The following is a 22,887-nucleotide window of genomic DNA, read 5'->3' as shown; positions in this document are numbered from 1 at the left end:
TAACTATGATCTGATACTCATGTAAAGCGCTCTGATAACTCCGGGTCTAGCCAGCGCTATATAAAACCTTTCAAATAAGTAAAAATAAATAAATTGTACCTCATGCCTCTGTCTTCCACCCCCTACACTTCCTGTCTCTTCATCTCATGACTGCCAAGGCTTCCTCATCTTCATTCCACCTCATGTCTCTTTCTTCCACCTTTCTATACACCCTGTCTCTTTAGTTCACTCTTGAAGTTTCTTTTTCACCCTTGCTTTCTTCCTAGCTCGCTTTTGCTATGTCTTTCTCTTCCCCCTTCTTTCTCCCTGTTTTACCTTCCACTCTCTTGCACTAGCTCTGGTGATGAAAAATATGTCCCAACCCCCAAAAATGAGTCCCAGTGCTCACCACCAGCAGACACCGGCATAAATTAAGCCCTGGTAGGTGGTCTCCTTCTGCGTGCTTCCTCCACTGTTGGTGGATGGATCACGTCATTGGGTAATTCTTGCATATTTCAGGGTGCTGTTCCCCCTGTGTCTGCGATCTTTGACCAGGGTCATCAAACATGGCCAGTAGATGGCTGGTGAGCTCCGCACAGCTCGGTCTTGCTCATGCTTACGCACGTAATTCAGATTTTTACTGGTTTTGGTAAATTTTGCATTACACAGTACAATAATTCATTTTTTACTCCCTCTGTGCTGTTACTACATGGGTTGCATGACAAAATATCATCCATAAAATATTGTGGTAGAATAAATATAAGTGTCAAAGTATTTACAACAAAAATATCAACTTTACATACAGATAAAGTAAAAAACAAAAGTATTGACTACCAAAATATTGTGGTCCAAACAATTGACATTACATTGAAAAGTGCATATATTTAATCATAATTAACTTTATCGTATTTCAAATAAAGAATATTTTTTATTAACATATTCAATTAACAAAAAATAACAAATGAAAATGAATTTACTAAGAAAACCTTATACATTTTAAATAATTGTGTGCATTAATATACACATAACATGTGATAACACATTAAAATACATTTATTATACAAATACACATATTTTTTAATTAAAATATAAGGTTATGTTATAATAAGTAATGAAAAACAATATTAACAAGTATAATTACTGATACATTTGAAAAATATAATTTAATGTATATAACCATTATAAATTAATTTTGAAAATATGCAACAAAGTGCAATATTTTACAAATTCTAAAACACATAACAATTACAGAAAACAATAGTTTAAAAACACAATAGGAAAATAATAAAAAGAAATACCATAATTTAAGAGTATACTCTCAAATTAAAAATGCCTATATATCTTTAAAAATCCAGTAACATATAATAAACTAACTCCAATACAAAACGTTAAATAATAAACTGATAAAACCAATTTAAATAAACTATTGTAACTAGATTCCAGCAAACATTAGACTAAATGCATACATTGACGGAGGGGGCAGTTTTACTATTCTAATTCCAGTCTGTTAAACTTTGGGGAAACTGTATACATGAGGAGGTAGGATTTACAATTCTATCTCCAATCTAACAACCAATGTGGAAATTGCATATATCAGAGGTTTAGTATGCTAACTCCAATCTAAGAAATGTTGGAGAACCTGTTTACCTTGGAGGTGGCAGAGTCACTGTTTTAACTCCAGTCTAACAAACATTGTGGAAAGTACACAGTTTGGGGGTAGGGAAGATTTGCTAATCCAACTCCATTCTAAAAATCCTTGTGGAAAGTGGTTATATTAGAGGAATGTCTGACTCTGGTCTAAGACACACTGTGTAAAGTGCACACAAGAGTAGGGGGAACATTGTAGGTTTACTAATGTAAATCCAGTCTAACACCTCTTTCCTCCTATCATATAGCTTCCAAGTCGCCCAGCACCCGCCGATGTCAGAGAGTATCCCCCTTATGCAAGGGTTCACACAGGACTCTGTTCTGAACCCAACCTTATTCAATCTTTAAATTGGACCCCTTGTAGAAATCACGGCAAAACACAATGGGCCTCATTTATGAGAAATGACGCATCGCTGCGTGAAAGCAGTGATGCGTCACTTTTCATTGCGCCCTCCTTGCAACATACCTGATGCGTCATATTTAATGTATGATGCATCATGTCGCAAGGAGTTACAGATACGTCAGTATTTCTGACGTATCTGTAAGCGCAAAAGTGACGCATTGCTGGAGTGTGTCACAAAAGTGACGCAACTCCAGCAATGCGTCCTTTCACATGGGGTAGGCCCCATGTGAAAGGGCCTGCGTCAGTCTTAACCCTGCTGTGAGGCAGGCACAAGATTTTGACGCAACGGCGTCCTAGAAGTGATGCAGTGAAATCTCATAGATTTCACTGCGTCACTTCTACAAGGCTTTTTGCGGGGGAACGCCCCCCCTGCATACATTATACCTGACGCAGGAATAATGTAGCGCAGGGGTTTACAAAGTGACGCATCTGCTTAGATGCGTCACTTTGTAAATAGTGCGCAACAGGAGGCATGTTTTACGCCGCCGATGCGTCACAAAAAGTGACGCATCGGAAGCGCAAAACTAACGCATGGACTCATAAATGAGGCCTGTGAGAAGGTGGCCTGATATATAGTGCTCACTATTCTAGTGATCACTGTGTATCATTCCAACAACCCTTATTGATGATTGGTTGTAAGTCAACCTTATAGACCAGCTAGCCTAGTAGCATGGACAAGAGCAGTCTTTAGGCTAAACTCTAGAGGGCGTGTTAAGCCAGCTGTTTTACCATCACATATACCCCTTGAACACCAAGTGAAAGGACACCACACAAGTTGTTATGAAAATAAAGTATATTTATGTATAACAAGACTACCCTGGCTCTTTATGAGACAGGGAGCTAAGCACAATACAAAACTCTTAAAGAACTACTGAAAGTCGCACAATTTACACAAATGCCCGAGGGGCACGAAAAACCATATACTATGAAAGTGGAATGCGAATTACTAGCAGGTAAGTAACTATTCTCAGAGGCTTTGGGATCGCTAGGACGAGACTACTGAACCTTCAGATTACGAGCAGGAGGCCTAGGGAGATCGGGTGCAGAGTGTGCACTCTCACGCGGGATGCGGAACAAAGTCTATGGATGCTAGATTTCGTAAAGTTAGTGTTATCGGACGAATCCGACTAGGTAGAGCTGAAACGAAAAAGGTTCTGGACACTTAGATAGTTAAGTTATGCTGGAGCACCGAAATGCTCGGGTTACCTAGCCCAGGGGCTGCGGCTGCATAGGTCTCAAAAGACGTCGGGAATCCTCGTTGCAGTCTATGGAGCCTGAAAGAAGAAAATGCTGGCAGGCGACCAGTGATGAAGTTCGATGTGACCCAAGCCTGGATCGATGAAGAAGGATACCTGTAAGCAGAGGGGACCAAGTTCTGAATCACTAGCCAGTGATTAGGTGGGCACCAGGATGGCACCGGACGAAGTCACCTCGACCAGGTGAGTGGGCGACGCTGGGCTCTGCAGTCTCTCGGACCAGGAGGTGTTGTCGGCGACCAGGATGGAGGTGCGAGCTGTCCCACGAAGGTATCTGCTGTCGACGTCGCTGGACCCAGGATTGGGGCAACAACTCTTGGCAAATGCAAGCCCACGCGGTGGACTCAAAATGGCGTCTGGAGTGGACCCGGAGGGTCCGGGGTGCTCCTCTGTTGGAGGGGAGCAAGGGCCAGTCTGGAGCAACCAGACCAGCGGTGTTGTCGTTGTGGAGCGTCGTCAGGAGGGCCACAAGCCAGCAGGCAAGTAGCCGGACAACGCGGTGAGCAGCAAAGAGCAGAAGGGCCCCACGCAGATCTCGTGGATGCTGGGGGGCTGGACTTCGGTGCTGGAGCTGCTCAGGGTTAGGGCTTCTCAAACCCCAAAGCACTCACTCGAGGATCCCTCGGCGGTCGTGCTGGGCAAGCGTCGTGCAGTTTTGAAGATGGCCGGTCCCTCGAGTTCTCGTCACACCCACGAATCTCAGCTGGGCTGATGATGCAGGTAGAGGTCAGAGGTGCCAGGGAAGCCGGTTCTCGTCGAGCTGGGCAGTCTTGATCCTGAGGAGAGACTTACAGCAAACCGCGATGCTTGGATGGTGCCTGCGGGTGCAGGGTGGCTACTCCTTAGCCACAAGGGAGAGTCTTCAGAAGTAGTTCAAGAGTTCTTCATGGAAAGTAGTCAAGATTCAGAATTATCTAATTTGGGAAGAGGGCCCGATCCTATCTTTATACTAAGGAAAGGGGCTGGCACGCGACTAGGTCCTGCCCATGGGTGGGACCAGGAAGGGGGGTGGTTACACCCCTCTCCCCTGCTGGACTTCCCCCAGCTCAGGGGCTGGTGTGCCCCTTGAACTGGTTCAAGCCTGCATATGCACAGTGAGCACCGGTGTGCCACTTGCAGTCACCTTCCTCTAAAGCCCTGCCTACCTGGGATACACAAAACCCTGTCTGGGATGGTGCTAGCACCGCCCCTGACAGGAAACCCTTTGTCCAAGCTCTCCTCGCTGGAAGGACTCCCAGCAGCAGGAGGTCAGACTTGTGTCTGTGGTGGCAGCATCCATTTTGTGATGCTGAGGCTTGAGTTAACTTTAACCGGGGTTCACAGTTACATGTCGTGTCCCTCTAGAAGGGTGGAATGCTAACCCCGTCGCCAGAATTGGCGAGGGGTTAGTATTCCAATTCGTATGACACCTTACTCGACATGTTTTGATAAAGCGATACCAAAGTTGGCAAATAACCGCGAGGGTTATAAGGCACTCAAGAGTATATGGTACGCGTTATCATGGAACAGCTATTAGGACTTGGTTCCGCAAGCTGCAAACGGGCTCAGCTCATGCCAGAGCACCATTTCACATTATTCCAAGCACTCTGCCTTCAGGATTGATAAGGCCTGCCATAGGAGTGACTGATAGGAATATATGTGTCCATTTTAGGGTTAGATATAGGAATACTATATCTAAAGCAAAGGGTGTGTACACCACCTTGCCCCAGCTGTCAAGCAGCCAGTTGTGTCTGTTTTAGTTAGTCAGCCCAGGGGTGGCATAATACATGCTGCAGCCCCTGGGAGACCTCTGGGTACACCTCTGCCCTGGTTACAGGGACACAAGAGAGGGCCCAGTGCCAATTCAGTACCTGGGTACAATTTGGAATAGAGAGAACAGCTAGGCTGTGGGTCTGATTAGCAGGCCCACAGCCAGGGAAAGTCGTAAACCAGTGAAGCAAAAAGCAGAAATCTGGGGTGATCATAGGATTGCAGACCCTACTCTCCTACATGGCCCACTGTAACAATCGTGTCATATGCGGATGATACGCAACTTATTGTTACTCCATCTCAGGACACGGAGACAGCCACAAATCAGATCTCTTTATGTCTAGAGGAGCTAGCCTCATGGTTGTCCAACAACTGTCTAAAACTAAATGGCAATAAAACAGAAGTAATGATAGTTGGGAAAGCACCTTCGATCTGGTCATTGGCCTGGTGGCCTGAGGCCCTGGGGCAAACCCCTCTTCCTAAAGCAGAAACTAAAAATATGGGGGTCTGGTTTGATCCCAAACTTTCGTTTGAGAGTCAAATCAGGAAGGAGCTTGAAAATGCTTTGGGATTCTAAAAGTCCTAAGAAAACTCCTAGATCTACTACCTATTGCAGGTAGAAAAAACAGTGCACGCTCTGGTCACATCTCAGATAGATTATGATAATATTCTCTATCTGGGAATCTCTAAAAAAAGTCTAACTAAACTTCAACGTATCCAAAATGCTGCCCCATGATTGATCCTGAACCTCCCAAGAAGAGCATCTACTTCTAAAGCTCTGTCTCCTTTTTACTGGCTGCCAGTCGAGAAGAGGATTACCTATAAGGCCATGTGCTTCTGCCACAGAATTCTGTGGAATAAAGGCCGGAGTTACCACCGCTCGATGATAACCTCTTACATACCAGCACGTAATCTAAGATCTGCAGGAGACGGTCAAGGTGCCTAAAATCCAGAGAGCCAGGATGGTAGCTCCATCCTTAGGCTACCTTGCAGGTGGAACGCTGTGCCACTGACTCTAAGAGTCGAACCTGCTAAAGGCACTTTTTGGAAGGGACTAAAAACCTGTCTGTTTCACCTTTAAATCAGGAATATCTTTAAGCCTTCTTTCAGCACTCCTTCTCTCTTTAGCCTAGGTATAGTTCTCCTTTTAATCTCTCTTCTTTCCAGGGGCCTTAATCCTAGCGTGGGGACACACCGTTGGATGTAATCAGGTGATTTACAAAATGGAAATATAAAAAAATACACCAAACTTTGGAAACGTTGATATATGGGGGGGGTCAGATGAGTGTAACATAATGTTGTGCGGTGGTACATTTGCTATGTGAAGAAGGTTTGAACTCGTATTATTTTCATTTGCTCCCTCACTATGGCATGGGCATCAATAATGTTTGTTGATTTGCTTGGTGATGATGGCCACTGTTGGTGATGGTGATTCCTAAGATGATAATGGCTACATTTTAGTGATGGTTTATTCCCTAGATGACAATGGCTCAATGTTGGGACTTGGGAGATAGTTTATTCCTTGGCTGATAATGACTCAATGTTGGTGATGGTTTATTCCTTGGCTGATAATGACTTAATGTTGGTGACGGGTTGTCCCTTGGCTCACAATGACTCAATGTTGGTGATGGTTTATTCCTTGGCTCACAAGGACTCAGTGTTGGTGATAGTTTATTCCTTAGCTGACAATGGCTCAGTATTGTTGATGGTTTATTCCTTAGCTGACAATGGCTCAGTGTTGGTGATGGTTTATTCCTTAGCTGACAATGGCTCAGTGTTGGAGATGGTTTATTCCGTATATGACAATGACTCAGTGTTGGGAATGGTTTATTCCTCAGATGACAATTGCTCAATGTTGATGATGGTTCATCCTTAGCTGACAATTACTCAATGTTGGTGATTGGTTATTCCTTATATCGTGATTTTTTACTGATGGGAGATTATCTATTCCTTAGTTGACAATGGTGCAGTGTTGGTGATGGTTTATTCATCAGATGACAATATTTCTATGTTGGTGATAGATTATTCCTTAGCTGACAGTGGCTCAATGTTGGTGATGGTTTATTCCTTAGCTGACAATGGCTCAATGTTGGTGATGGTTTTTTCCTTGGATGACAATGGCTCAGTGTTGGTTATGGTTTTTTTCTTAGATAACAAAGGCTCAGTGTTGGGTGATAGTTTATTACTTAGATGACAATGGCTCAATGTTGGGTGAGGGTGTTTTCCTTAGAAGACAAAGGCTCAATGTGGGTGATGGTTTTTCCCTTAGATGACCATTGCTCAATGTTGGTGATGGTTCATTACTTAGATGACCATTGCTCAACGTTGTGTGATGGTTTATTCATTTGATGGCAATGGTTTAATGTTGGGTGATGGTTTATTCCTTGTCTCACAATGGCTCAATGGATGATGGCTTATTGCTTAGATAACAATGGCTCAATGTTGGGGATGCTTTATTCCTTAGATGACAACTACTCACTGTTGGGAGATAGTTTGTTCCTCGGCTGACAATGGCTCACTGTTGGGTGATGGTTTTTTCCTTGGAGGACAATGGCTCACTGTTGGGTGATGGTTTTTTCCTTGGATGACAATGGCTCACTGTTGGTTAGGTTTTTTTTCTTAGATAACAAAGGCTCACTGTTGGGTGATAGTTTATTACTAAGATGACAATGGCTCACTGTTGGGTGATGGTTTTTTCCTTGGAGGACAATGGCTCACTGTTGGGTGATGGTTTTTTCCTTGGATGACAATGGCTCACTGGTGGTTAGTTTTTTTTTCTTAGATAACAATGGCTCACTGTTGCGTGATACTTTATTCCTAAGATGACAATGGCTCAATGTTGGGTTAAGTGTTTTCCTTAGATGACCATGGCTCAATGTTGGGTGATGGTTTTTCCCTTAGATGACCATTGCTCAATGTTGGTGATGTGTTATTTCTTAGATGAAAACTACTCACTGTTGGGAGATAGTTTGTTCCTCGGCTGACAATGGCTCACCGTTGGGTGATGGTTTATTTCCTAAATGCAAGTGGCTCAATCATAGGTGGTAGTTTATAGGGTAGGCAATGAAGGCTCCATGTTGGGTGGTGTGGTTGCACATGCATGGTTCTTCAGAGTGATTCAGTGTTTGCTTTGCCTTATTTAACTCTCTCCTTCTTTACCTGCATCTTGAAATGTACTTTGAAAATGATTGGCACTGTGTGAAATCCCAACTCTCCGGTTGGGCTTAAAGCCTATTCCCCTTCAACAAGTGATAAATGTTGTTGCAGTGTCGCACCTTTCTGAGTGTTGACCATAAGCTGTTTTAGCATTGTGTTGCCCTTAAGTGGCAGTAGCAATGCTAAACATAAATGAAAGTTAACTGGATGAATACTTTTGTTTGCATTCTGACAAGAGCTCCTTGTCAGATATTATGTGCTTGGTGATCATGGCTGAATGTAGTTTGGTGTTAGCTTGCCTCTTTTGTTTGTCCTTGCGCCTATCGCCGGATGGTCTAAGTGCTGTCATCTCTGACGTTTCCTATCTTACTCTGCCCCCTTCAACCCAGGAGTGGGTGACCAGCACCGACCTGCTCATCTCTCTCAACCGACTCAACACATTCGGAGACGACATCTTTAAGGACAAGAAGGTTCTGCAGTCCTATTTCTATGCCATCAGTGACTTCTCTGTGGGAGGCAGGTAAGAGTCTGCCGCGATGTGACAATAGCAACAGAAAATATCCTATTTCTATGCCATCAGCGACTTCTCTGTGGGTGTCAGGTAGGAGTCCACCGCGGCATGACAATAGCAAACTGAACAATTTCTTATTTCTATGCCATCCGCGACTTCTTTGTGGGAGGCAGGTAAGAGTTTGATGCGGTGTGACAATACGCAACAGAAAATATCCTTTTTCTATGCCATACGCGACTTCTTTGTGGGTGTCAGGTAGGAGTCCACCACGGCATGACAATAGCAAATTGAAGAATTTCTTATTTTTATGCCATCCGCGACTTCTCTGTGGGTGTCAGGTAGGAGTCCACTCAATCAATCAATCAGTGACACTTATAAAGCGCGCTACCTACCCGTAGGGTCTCAAGGCGCTGGGGGGGGGGGGGGTGCCGCTACTGCTCGAACAGCCAGGTCTTCAGCTTCTTCCTGAAGGCGAGGTGGTCTTGGGTCAGGCGCAGGTCGGTCGGGAGGGAGTTCCAGGTCTTGGCGGCCAGGTAGGAGAAGGACCTTCCTCCCGTAGTCGCTCTTCGGATGCGGGGGACGGCGGCGAGGGCGTGGTTGGCTGATCGGAGGTGGCGATTGGGCGCGTAGAAGTTGATTCGGCTGTTGAGGTAGCTCGGACCCTGGTCGTGTAGGGCTTTGTGTGCGTGGGTGAGGAGGCGGAAGGTGATTCTTTTGTTGACGGGGAGCCAGTGGAGGTCTCTCAGATGTCCGGTGATGTGGCTGGTTCGTGGGATGTCGAGGATGAGTCTGGCTGAGGCGTTCTGGATCCGCTGGAGTCTCTTCTGGAGCTTGGCGGTGGTACCAGCGTAGAGGGCGTTGCCGTAGTCCAGTCGGCTGGTGACGAGGGCCTGGGTGACGGTCTTCCTGGTCTCGGTGGGGATCCACCAGAAGATCTTCCGTAGCATGCGTAGGATGTTGAAGCACGCCGAGGAGACGTTGTTGACTTGCCTGGTCATGGAGAGGGAGGAGTCCAGGATGAAGCCCAGGTTGCGTGCATGGTCTGTCGGTTTGGGTGCGGTGCCCAGGGCGGGAGGCCACCAGGAGTCGTCCCAGGCGGAGGGTGAAGAGCCCAGGATGAGGACCTCCGTCTTGTCAGAGTTCAGTTTCAGGCGGCTGGTCGTCATCCACTCGGCTACCTCTTTCATCCCTTCGTGCAGGTTGGCTCTGGCGGAGGCGGGGTCGTTGGTCAGGGAGAGGATCAGCTGGGTGTCGTCGGCGTAGGAGATTATGCTGAGGTTGTGTTTGCGTACGATGGCTGCGAGGGGGCTCATGTAGACGTTGAAGAGGGTGGGGCTCAGAGATGACCCTTGAGGGACGCCGCAGATGACTTCGGAGGCCTCTGACCTGTACGGTGGTAGGCGGACTCTCTGTGTTCTTCCGTCGAGGAAGGAGATGATCCATTCCAGCGCCTTGTCCTGGATTCCGACGTTGCTGAGGCGCTGTACTAGGGTGCGGTGGCAGACAGTGTCGAATGCCGCGGAGAGGTCTAGGAGGATGAGGGCCGCTGTTTCTCCCTTGTCCATCAGGGCTCGGATGTCATCGGTGGCGGCGATGAGGGCGGTCTCGGTGCTGTGATTGGCTCGGAAGCCTGACTGTGAGGGGTCGAGGGATCCGTTCGTCTCGAGGAAGGCGGCCATCTGCTTGTTGACGGTCTTCTCGATGACTTTGGCTGGAAACGGGAGGAGCGAGATGGGGCGGTAGTTCTTGAGTTCGGTGGGGTCCGCTGTTGGTTTCTTGAGGAGAGCGCTGAGTTCGGCGTGTTTCCAGCTCTCAGGGAAGGTGGCGGTGTCGAAGGAGGTGTTGATGATGTCCCGCAGGTGGGGTGCGATGACAGCGTCGGCCTTGTTGAAGACGTGGTGAGGGCAGGGGTCGGTCGGTGATCCGGAGTGGATGGAGTTCATTGTGCGTATGGTGTCTTCGGTGCTGATCGGGGTCCAGGCGTGGAGGGTGGTGGTGGGGGGTGGTTGTTCGGTCCTGGTGTGCGTTGGTTGGTTGTTGAAGCTGTTGTGTATGTCCGAGATCTTGTTGTGGAAGTATGAGGCGAGGGCGTTGCAGAGGTCTTGCGATGGGGTGATGTCGTTGTTTCCTGCGCTGGGGTTGGAAAGCTCTTTCACGATGTTGAAGAGTTCCTTGCAGTTGTGTGCGTTGTTGTCCAACCGGTCCTTGAATGCTGTTTTCTTGGCGGCGCGGATCAGCTGGTGGTGCTTCCGGGTGGCAAGCTTGAGGGAGGTCCTGTTGTCCGGTGTAGGTTCCCTTCTCCAGACTTTCTCGAGGGCTCGGCAGTTCTTCTTGGAGCTCTTGAGTTCGTCGGTGAACCACGGGGCTTTCTTGCTGCCGGGTCTGCTGGGCGGGGTCCTCAGCGGGGCGAGCTCGTCCGCGCAGTTGCTGATCCACTTCGTGAGGTTGTCGGCGGCCTGGCTGGGGTTCGCTGAGCTGGCAGGAGGGTGCTGGCTCAGGGAGGTGGCGAGCTGGTCTGCTGTGATCTTGTTCCAGCTTCTGCGGGCGGCCTGTTGCTGGTGGCGGTGGGTCGTCGTTCTCTTGAAGGTGAAGTGGACGCAGCTGTGGTCCGTCCATTGGAGCTCTGTGGCGTGGCTGAAGTCGATGTCTGGGCTGGAGGAGAAGACTGCGTCCAGTGTGTGTCCGGCGAGGTGGGTGGGGGTGGACACCAGTTGCTTGAGTCCAAGATTGGCGAGGTTGTCGAGCAGAGTGCTGGTGTTGCGGTCGTTGTTGTTCTCCAGATGGAAGTTGAGGTCGCCTAGGAGGATGTAGTCAGCGGAGGGGAGGGCATGCGGGCTGACGAAGTCGGCGATGTCCTCGCTGAATTGTGTGCGTGGTCCCGGGGGTCGGTAGATCAGGGTGCCTCTGAGGGTGGTATTCGGGCTGGTGTGGATCTGGAAATGCAGGTGTTCGGCGGTGGTCAGGGTGTTGTCGGTGCTGGTCGTGAGACGGATGGTGTTCCTGTGGATGATGGCGATGCCTCCTCCTCCACTGCGGCATGACAATAGCAAACTGAACAATTTCTTATTTCATGCCATCAGCGACTTCTCTGTGAGTGGCAGGTAAGAGTCCACCACGGCTTGACAATACAAACTGAAGAATTTCTTATTTCATGCCATCAGCGACTTCTTTGTGCGAGGCAGGTAAGAGTCCACCACGGCTTGACAATACAAACTGAAGAATTTCTTATTTCTATGCCATCAGCGACTTCTCTGTGGGAGGCAGGTAAGAGTCCGCCGCAGCGTGATAAATACGCAACAGAAAAATGTCGGTGACAAACTGTAGTAGACTGCATGCTCATACCCCAATTATAAATAATTCATATTGTAGGAGTTAGGGCATGAGTAGAAGGTGCCTTAACATACTTATAATTCTGAAGCAGGAGGCAGCTTTGACCCCTGTATTGTCGAGGGGGAGGGAACTGGTCAGCTGTGAAGAATGAAGGGAGGGGCATATTACCAAGCAATAGCGATAATTATCGCTATTGCTTGGTTAGAGACAAAAATTTACCGCTGTGCTGCGACGATTTTTATCGCAAATAAACCTTTATATTACCAAGGTTTATCGCAAATGCGATAAAAATCGGCCGCAATGCATGAATATCGCTGAAAAGTCCGCGATATTCACGCATTACCGAGCTAATGCTCTTAGCCATGTTATCCACCTCCCATTGGATAACATGGCTAAGAACTGCTCAGGGCAGGTGTTAGCTTTTGGAGATATTCGCGCTTAGCGTGAATATCTCCATAAGTTGGTAATAGGAGATAGCGATGTTAGCGACTGTTTCCAGTCACTAACATCTTGGCACGCCCACTTTGCATGTCATTAGTGATAAATATCACTGGCATGCAAAGCGGGGCCCAAGATGGTCGCTTTCTCCTACTAGCTGTCGCTAACTGGTGTTAGCGACAGCTAGGTAATAGGGAGATAATTTTGTCTCCGCTTTCTTGGCTTTTAAAGCCAAAAAAGCGGAGATAAACCCCCTTGATAATATGCCCCGGAGTCTTTTCATCTACATGACGATGGACTGTCGCAGGTGCCTGCTGGATGAAAGAGCACATCAAAGGGTGAAACATGGTAAACATCGAGGTGAGAAAAGCTAAAAGTAACAGGAAAGACACGTGAACCTTCCTATCCCTCCCACAAACCACTGATCGTGTAAAACCACACTCAGAACATTGTATTTGAATCACCCACAGCCACACCTACACCTTAACATGTGTAAAAGATGAAGGTGATGTACAAAAGGGGAGCATACTCTTAAATGTTCTAGTCACACATCTTAGCGTGATTGTATCTAGTTTATTTCTTGTTTGTGCTGATGCTGAGCGTATATAAAAACAAAATAAGATCACTCAAACCTGCAAGATGTCTGGATGGAGAACAGCGTCTCCATCACACATCAATCTGTCTTTATTCTATCACATATGAAGGCACATGACACGATACGTCATTACCCATGCGTCCCATACAAGGGTAACGACATGACGTCATATGTTGTCGTCACCACGGCGCTCCTCCATACAAAGGTAGTGAAAAGCAGGAATGAATGAACAAATGGAAAAGTCGATATAGCGCTATCACACAGAGGCGTCTTGGCGCTAAACTGACACTACAAATGAGACACTGGTATCAACCGAAGGTGCCAGGGTTGGCGCCTTCTGAAGTTGATATAATCCTTCGCTGCACGCAGGTGAGATGAGGATTCAAAAGCGAAGGCGCTAGGGCAGGGAAGAAAAGCGTCCTGGGGTGGGTCTCAGAATACGGGGTAACCAGTAAAAACAGACGCTCCAACCGGAAGATGCGCTGAGGGACAGGGCTGTATTTTATTTTATTTTAAACTCTTTTATAGCGCAGGAATTCGACCTCCGAAGAGGTATCTCCGCGCTTTTGTTCTTTCCGTGTGCTGAGCCAGACAGAGACATCTGTATAACATTGGTAAGAGGCTACTAGATGGAGAATAGGTGCGTCTTCAGGCATTTCCTAAATGCAGGCAGATTAGAGTTTAGCCTAAGAGTGAGAGACAGAGAGTTCCAGAGAGTGGGGCCTTTGTATGATAGGGCTCGGCCTCCCTGTCTCTCTCTTTTAATCCTAGGGATCTGGAGCAAGGCTTGATTTTTGGAGCGTAGGGTTCGACCTGGTTCATAAGGTTTAAAGATTTCCGTTAGGTACCTGGGGCCAGATCCGAACAGACATTTATGAATGATGCAGCAGATTTAAGTGGGATAAAAAAAACTGGGGGTCTCTAAGGGTCGTGGCCAATGTAATTAGGGGCGTGGCTTTAAAAGACTTAAGCTAAAAATCTGTGCTTACCTTAGTGTGCCCTAAGACTTGTATTTTGCTGTTTATCATTGCATCCAGGTGAATGCCACAAGAAGTAACATCATACCTACAAGTCACGACTATTGGCTTTGTCAATGGTTGTTAGTTGCATAATATAGAAAAGTTGCAACTATGGCTTGTATATAATATTGAAAAAGCTTCCACTTATGCCCTGGGACAATGTTGCTGCTCCTGAGTTTCAAAAAGAGAAGAGAAATCCAGAGTGAGAATGACTCTCTTTAAAGGATTTCCCTTCCCCGACAAGCTCACCTGGAATGACGTCATGCCGTAACTGCTCCACTAGTGAGAAGTGAGCAGTGTGTGCAGTGCAAATCCATGTGCCTGCTGTCACTGCTGACCACCTGTGCCAGGGCACAAAACAGGTACAAAAGGGAGTGGTGCTGGACGGAGCATCTGAATCAATCAAACATTCACACCCAGTCAAAAGATCTGGGTTTAATCCATCACCGTTCTTTAGCCCACTCTGCCACCCCAGTTCAGACATGGCTATATGCAAATCAGTCTGACCCTGTGCCTCATGGGAACAGTGCAGCCCGAACTGCCAAGCCATGTCGTCCCTGGACCAGAAACAAGCTTCCGAGGACCGGTTTCCGGCATTCCAGCCGTCTTCAGCCCGGCTTGCTCGAATCCAGTGGCAAAGTGAGCAAGGAACTCACGTCTGAGCATACCCTGCCACACTTATGGCGGCCAAAAGCGGTACAAAAGGGGGTGGTGATGGACGGAGCATCTGAATCAATCAAACATTCACACCCAGTCAAAAGATCTGGGTTTAACCCATCACCGTTCTTTAGCCCACTCTGCCACCCCAGTTCTGACATGGCTATATGCAAATCAGTCTGACCCTGTGCCTCATGGGAACAGTCCAGCCCGAACTGCCAAGCCATGTCTTCCCTGGACTGGAAACAAGCTTCCGAGGACCGGTTTCTGGCATTCCAGCCGTCTTCAGCCCGGCTTGCTTGAATCCAGTGGCAAAGTGAGCAAGGGACTCACGTCTGAGCATACCCTGCCACACTTATGGCGGCCAAAAGCGGTACAAAAGGGGGTGGTGATGGACGGAGCATCTGAATCAATCAAACATTCACACCCAGTCAAAAGATCTGGGTTTAATCCATCACCGTTCTTTAGCCCACTCTGCCACCCCAGTTCAGACATGGCTATATGCAAATCAGTCTGACCCTGTGCCTCATGGGAACAGTCCAGACCGAACTGCCAAGCCATGTCTTCCCTGGACCGGAAACAAGCTTCCGAGGACCGGTTTCTGGCATTCCAGCCGTCTTCAGCCCAGCTTGCTTGAATCCAGTGGCAAAGTGAGCAAGGGACTCACGTCTGAGCATACCCTGCCTCACTTATGGCGGCCAAAAGCGGTACAAAAGGGGGTGGTGATGGACGGAGCATCTGAATCAATCAAACATTCACACCCAGTCAAAAGATCTGGGTTTAATCCATCACCGTTCTTTAGCCCACTCTGCCACCCCAGTTCAGACATGGCTATATGCAAATCAGTCTGACCTTGTGCCTCATGGGAACAGTCCAGCCCGAACTGCCAAGCCATGTCTTCCCTGGACCGGAAACAAGCTTCCGAGGACCGGTTTCTGGCATTCCAGCCGTCTTCAGCCCGGCTTGCTTGAATCCAGTGGCAAAGTGAGCAAGGGACTCACGTCTGAGCATACCCTGCCACACTTATGGCGGCCAAAAGCAGTACAAAAGGGGGTGGTGATGGAACGCACAAAACAGAGCCCAATAGAGACCCGTTTCGAGGCCCCTTTAAAAAACTGCCGGTTCTCAGCAGAAGTCATTTAGGAGTCCTAAAGTTAGGAGTCCTAACTTTACTACTCCCAAACTGAGAAAAATCTTAACTTTACGACTTCCGGTATTCACAGAAGGCATTTAGGAGTCCTAAAGTTAGGAGTCCTAACTTTAGGACTCCTAAATGCCTTCTGTGAATACTGAAAGTCTAAAGTTAGGATTTTTCTCAGTTGAGGAGTAGTATAGTTAGGAGTCCTAACTTTAGGGCTGCTATATCACTTCTGTGAATACCAAAATTAGTAAGTGCCTTCTGTGAATACCAAAAAGGTAGTAAGTTTAGGATTTTGTCTTAAGTTAGTTCTGTGAATCGGACCCAATATGTTTACATTTTTTAAATCTTTTTTAGCATTGTACTAGAATGATATTTTAAAGGTAATTTTATGCTTTAAATATTTGTTGTTCTCAGTTGAGAACTAAATCAAATAAACTTAAACTTGAAACTTGCACCAGAGAGGGGGAGGGAAGTCGGAGGGGAGGGTAGATGGAGCCAGGGCCCAGGCGCTGGATCAGCTTTTCCCAAACGGGCTTTGACTGTACAGCGTGTAATGTCGCCCAGACCTTCATGTTTTATTACTGCAAGATGCGGAGCTAATGAGGCGCGGGTATTATTGTTCTGTTTCCTGGTACTCGCTGTTCCACGAGACTTTAATGAGATGGGAACCGAGCGCTCACCCCTGCGGCCAGGAGTCTCTGTCTCGCCTTTAATCCACAACGAGCCTTGACAACCCAGCAGGAGTAGATTAAGAAAAAAATGGTGTACAACTCTCCCATCTCCTTTTCTAGGCCAATATATACATTACATTCACATTAAAATCGTAAGAGTATATTTAATGCTCTTTCTACAAGGTACTGTTTCTCGTTTTCATTATGGTAAATGTTCATTCCTCAGTTCCTGAAATGTGTTAAAAGTTTTGTGGAAAGAACATTAAAGATTCCTGTATGATTTTCAATGTATGTGAAATTTCTATTGGTTCTATTGGTTCTGAAGAAGCAAAATAGAGTCGCGAAACACGTGTCGGCCATTCATATGGTCTAAAGTTATGAGAGAATAAAGGAAAGAAATGTTTTAAAAGTCAAACATGAGCATTGAAGCCCTCGTATTGCTTTGGCTTCTTGGTTGGTGTAATGTTGCAGGTCGCAGGGGGGGTGTTTGGACCACACCCCCGCCTGATTTGACTCGTTTGGTTTCGTCCACGGTCACGTGACCGCGGGGATAAATAAACAGGGTGGGCTGCGCGTAGACAGCCCCGCGCCAGACCGTCTCCTGTGTGAGTCTCACCTCAATGCACCTGCGCATCACGCATCCTATCAGCGTGACCTATGCTCGAGTCATACCGGAGTCTAGGACACAACAACTGGCGACGAAGGATGGGATCCACCGCCCGCTACACGCCCCCGGCCGACCCAGTTAGGAAACACTCTCAGGGGCAGAAAGCAGCATCGCCCCTAGCCAACGCGACTCAACCCATGGGCCACACCTACTCGAGTAAGTTTGAGCCAAGAGCAGTCTCACGGCAGACGGGGCGGCTCTTCCATGTGGGCAGAGGAGCGTCGACCCACTGCTTTCTCACAGTGCAGGAAGCAGTAACATAAAATGGTATATTTTATGTTAACTGCTTCTGCACTGCGAGAAAGCAGAAGGGTTTGGTTGGGGGCGGGCAGGTGGGCATTTCTGCTGCAGGGCAGGGGAGGAGAGGCTAGACCAATGTTGTGGGCCCTGACTGTTTGGTCGGCTCGAGTCATGCGCACTCTGCCATTTTATCCATGTGGGCTGCATGCAGCCTACATTGAGAAAATGGCCTCCCCATAGGCTCCTGGCTGGGGCCCGTCCCCATCAATCACAACGCTGCCATTGCAGCTTTCTTATTGGCTTAGGGGAAGGGAGGGAGGCTGCCTGCTTCCTGCGAAAAGCAGAGACGACGCAGGATTGGGCCGGCTAAGGTAAGTTTTTTTTTATTTATTAAAATGAAACCAACCTCGTGCCACCCCCTGCCAGCGAGACGCCCCCGCGAGTCATGCCGGCTGGGACTGCCTGAACTACCACCCACACTGCATCCCACACCCAGCTGAAGGCAAGCACTCGGCAAGCACAATTTTGGGAACCATTTAGGACCAGAGGAATGGGTCCAATGTACGCCACTGCCCCCCACAAGCCTAGGACCACGTGGCAGCCACATGCACCAAAGGGAGGGAGACAGTGCAGTGATCCCAACAACGCCCAGTAGCAGGGGAAAGGAAGTTCTCCAGCGCCCAGCAAGCTAGCCAACACAACGCCTGCGCCCTCACCAATGAGGGAAGATGTGAGGCACTTCTACCCATCCTGAACAGGCCCTAACTGATGCCACACCAACCTGTGTCACTGCAAAGCAAAGGATAAGACAAAAAGGAGGTGTTAAAAACAGCATCACCGCCATGGTGTCGCCCACACGACAAGTGACATCTGCAAATTTGACATCCATGCCCCTCATCGAACCTTTCATCATTACGGGTGCACCATTCTCCCAAGCCCTACAAGCATTTACAATGCAATGGTCTCGTCCTTGTTAAAGTTAGAGCTATTGGCATTGCTCATGACATTATTTTTGTTTTTAAACCATATAAATAAATGGCATTGTCATTTACAATGCCAATAGCTTAATCTCTCGCAAATGCGAGACCTATTGCATTTGCACCCACACACACACACGCAGAGCCACACGCACCCCCACACACACAGACAGAGTCACACAGAGCAACACACAAGCCGGGAATAGAGGCACAAAAAGCGGATCACAAGCAGGGAACAGAGGCACAAGCAGGGAACAGAGGCACGAAAACCGGATCACAAGCAGGGAACAGAGGCACGAGCAGGGAACAGAGGCACGAGCAGGGAACAGAGGCACGAGCAGGGAACAGAGGCCCGAGCAGGGAACAGAGGCACGAGCAGGGAACAGAGGCACAAGCAGGGAACGAGGCACAAGCAGGGAACAGAGGTCCAAGCACCGGGTTACAAGCAGGGTACAGAGGCACGAACAGGGAACAGAGGCACGAAAAACGGGAACAGAGGCACAGGGAACAGAGGCACGAGCAGGGAACAGAGGCACGAGCAGGGAACAGAGGCACAAGCAGGGAACAGAGGCACAAGCAGGGAACAGAGGCACAAGCAGGGAACAAACAGGGAACAGAGGCACAAGCAGGAAACAGAGGCACAAGCAGGGAACAGAGGCACAAGCAGGGCACAGAGGCACAAACAGGGCACAAGCAGGGAACAGAGACACAAGCAGGGAACAGAGGCACAAGCTGGGGACAAGCAGGGAACAGAGGCACAAGCAAGGAACAGAGGCACGAGCAGGGAACAGAGGCACGAGCAGGGAACAGAGGCACGAGCAGGGAACAGAGGCACGAGCAGGGAACAGAGGCACAAGCAGGGAAAAGAGGCACAAGCAGGGCACAAGCAGGGAACAAGCAGGGAACAGAGGCACAAGCAGGGCACAAGCAGGAAACAGAGGCACAAGCAGGGAACAGAGGCACAAGCAGGGCACAGAGGCACAAGCAGGGCACAAGCAGGGAACAGAGACACAAGCAGGGAACAGAGGCACAAGCTGGGGACAAGCAGGGAACAGAGGCACAAGCAAGGAACAGAGGCACGAGCAGGGAACAGAGGCACGAGCAGGGAACAGAGGCACGAGCAGGGAACAGAGGCACAAGCAGGGAACAGAGGCACAAGCAGGGAACAAGCAGGGAACAGAGGCACAAGCAGGAAACAGAGGCACAAGCAGGGCACAGAGGCACAAGCAGGGCACAAGCAGGGAACAGAGACACATGCAGGGAACAGAGGCACAAGCTGGGGACAAACAGGGAACAAAGGCACAAGCAAGGGACAGAGGCACAAGCAAGGAACAGAGGCACGAGCAGGGAACAGAGGCACGAGCAGGGAACAGAGGCACGAGCAGGGAACAGAGGCACGAGCAGGGAACAGAGGCACAAGCAGGGAACAGAGGCACAAGCAGGGCACAAGCAGGGAACAAGCAGGGAACAGAGGCACAAGCAGGGCACAAGCAGGAAACAGAGGCACAAGCAGGGAACAGAGGCACAAGCAGGGCACAGAGGCACAAGCAGGGCACAAGCAGGGAACAGAGACACAAGCAGGGAACAGAGGCACAAGCTGGAGACAAGCAGGGAACAGAGGCACAAGCAAGGAACAGAGGCACGAGCAGGGAACAGAGGCACGAGCAGGGAACAGAGGCACGAGCAGGGAACAGAGGCACGAGCAGGGAACAGAGGCACGAGCAGGGAACAGAGGCACAAGCAGGGAACAGAGGTACAAGCACTGGATGACAAGCAGGGTACAGAGGCACGAACAGGGAACAGAGACACAAGCAGGGAACAGAGGCACAAGCTGGGGACAAGCAGGGAACAGAGGCACAAGCAAGGAACAGAGGCACGAGCAGGGAACAGAGGCACAAGCAGGGAACAGAGGCACAAGCAGGGCACAAGCAGGGAACGAGGCACAAGCAGGGAACAGAGGCACGAGCAGGGAACAGACGCACGAGCAGGGAACAAAGGCACGAGCAGGGAACAGAGGCACAAGCATGGAACAGAGGCACAAGCAGGGAACAGAGGCACAAGCAGGGAACAGAGGCACGAGCAGGGAATAGAGGCACGAACGGTGAACAGATACACGAGCAGGGAACAGAGGCACAAGCAGGGAACAGAGGCACGAGCAGGGAACAGAGGCACGAGCAGGGAACAGAGGCACGAGCAGGAAACAGAGGCACGAGCAGGGAACAGAGGCACAAGCAGGGAACAGAGGCACGAGCAGGGAACAGAGGCACAAAAACCGGGAACAGAAGCACGAAAACCGGGAACAGAGGCACACACACACAGAACATATGCAATATCGCTGCTCCAAGAGCCGGTAAGGTTTACTTGTGTCTTTATAGGGCGCACAGAGAAATAGAGCATACATGTCTAAAATTGAGTGAATATTATTATTATTATTATTATTATTACAATTAAGTGAAGCCAGAATACAGCTGAAAATTGCCTGCATGACGCACAAGGCTATACACCTGAAATCACCCAGCTACCTCACTCATAAGTTGACAATTTCCGGTGGGTCCAGAACTACCAGGAGCACAAACAATCTTCTGCTGAAACCGCAAAGATTCCGGAAGGAAAAAACTTACAAACGCTCCATCTCTGGAATGGCGCCCAGGATCTGGAACGCACTTCCTCCTGAAACGAGGCTCATCTCTTCCTCCCTTCTTTTTAAGAAAAAAGTCAAAAGTATCCTTATGGCTAAATACACTTGAACAATTCGTTTGATTTACATTGCGAACAGTATTATCAGTATTTTGTTATGATATAGCCTATATATTCCTATGCACGTGTGTCTTGACTTATATTAGTCTAAAGTGCTTAGATCCTTGCTCCCTCATATAAGTTTTTTCTCAATTTCTGTATTATTCATAGCGTTTTGATGGCCTACGCTCCAACTATGCCTTGCTACCTCATACCTGTACTATACGTAATATTTTGCTATGTACATGAACTTGTTGATCTACCTCCCTACTATGCCCCCTTGTTCCCCTACCCTTCCACCTACCTTTGTAAAGCGCTCTGTTATCTGCAAAGATCTTGTTCGCGCTATATAAAACTCTCAAAATAAAATAAAATACAAATAATGGGCGTAATTTGGACACTTCGAAGGCCCCTTCCACAGAACTCAACAATTCAGTCACATAATTAAAACATTTCCAATATTAGTTATTTACATCAAAATCATCGCAAGGTCATAAGTTCTGGCTGGTTTTACTCTGTCAGTTGTGTTACATATCTGATGCAATAACAAAAATTTCAGAGTCACCAAAATACTGTTGAGATGGCACACTTAGGAAATCATAGAAATGTAGTTTACATGTTTAAGCCACGCTCCTAATTACATAAACCATGCTCCATTTAAAGACCACCCAAGCCACTATTTTCACCCCGCTTAAAGTCCTGAGTGGAGTAATACTACTGAGAACGAATGCTTCTAGTGGTTCCCCAGGTAAGACCTACATGTTTAAAGTAGGAGTAAACAAAATAAATCATGAATAGTAAGGGGAGATGATTTGTTTCCAAAACATACAGGACCAGTTATAAATCTAGTTCTGTCTAAAGAAAACAACAGCTATGTTCAACTACTTGTTCATAATAAATCAACCAAACGGAAGAAAGAACTAGTAAAGAAGTCAAAAGGCAAATGTATAAGGCCTTACGTCTTCGGGAAAAGCACGAACTCGTGTACCACGTACTCCAGTCCTCTTGTCGTGCACAAGAAAAATGCAGATTGACAAAGACTTTTTCATACACGTAAACATTTGGAAAGCAGCAAAAGGGACATTTAAAAAATTAGGATATATTTACCCTATTGACTTGTATTGAAAAGGGGCAATTTAACAAGAGAGAAAGACTTGAATTAACCTGTTTTGACTTTAAAATTCGGCCATCTCCCGTCTGAATCGGGTATCTCGGCAAGTACACGCGTCTTTTTTTAATTGCAATGAATTTTTAATCGAGCTATAAAGACTTTATTCAAGTTCTAGATGATTGATTGTAGCTAATTACACAGTGAAGCGCCCACATATATAACTACCTGGATTGCGGGTGGTGATGTGCGTGTGTATGTGGGTGTGTGTGTCAGATTACAATTAGGCTGCAACCCCAGTCCACGTCCCCAGTGGGCCGCACGAGAAGAACATAGGAAGCAAAATATGGCATTTTGCCGACCATTGCCAAAGTCAGGTTGAGTTTAATAGACAATGTCAACTTAATAAAGCCAATTAAAATGGAACAAGTGTCCTAATTTCCGGGGTGAAAGAAGCATCACCACATGCTAAGAACAGCCACTTGCTAGCACCTGCGAGTTTTTAAAATTAATTAAATGTTATCTTTGATACCGCGTATCATGTGCTGTTTTCATTTACCATTTTTTTCTTTCTTCTATCGCTTTCCTATTGGTTGTTAATTCTTGT

General features: G+C 47.8%; 1 protein-coding gene across 1 annotated transcript in view; it reads left to right on the top strand.

Moving 5' to 3' along the window:
• LOC144752877 (laminin subunit gamma-3-like) overlaps positions 1-22,887 on the top strand; it is a 223,618-nt gene that overhangs the window by 91,949 nt on the left and 108,782 nt on the right. The window contains exon 3 of the mRNA XM_078640706.1: positions 8,580-8,710. Coding sequence (XP_078496832.1) covers positions 8,580-8,710 — 131 coding nt within the window. The remainder of the gene's footprint in view (positions 1-8,579; positions 8,711-22,887) is intronic.

This window comes from Lissotriton helveticus, chromosome 5_1, assembly GCF_964261635.1.
Source record: "Lissotriton helveticus chromosome 5_1, aLisHel1.1, whole genome shotgun sequence".
NCBI classification, from domain to species: domain Eukaryota; kingdom Metazoa; phylum Chordata; class Amphibia; order Caudata; family Salamandridae; genus Lissotriton; species Lissotriton helveticus.
Note: the sequence above shows the minus strand (reverse complement) of the source record. Positions and strands in the feature narration are given on the sequence as shown.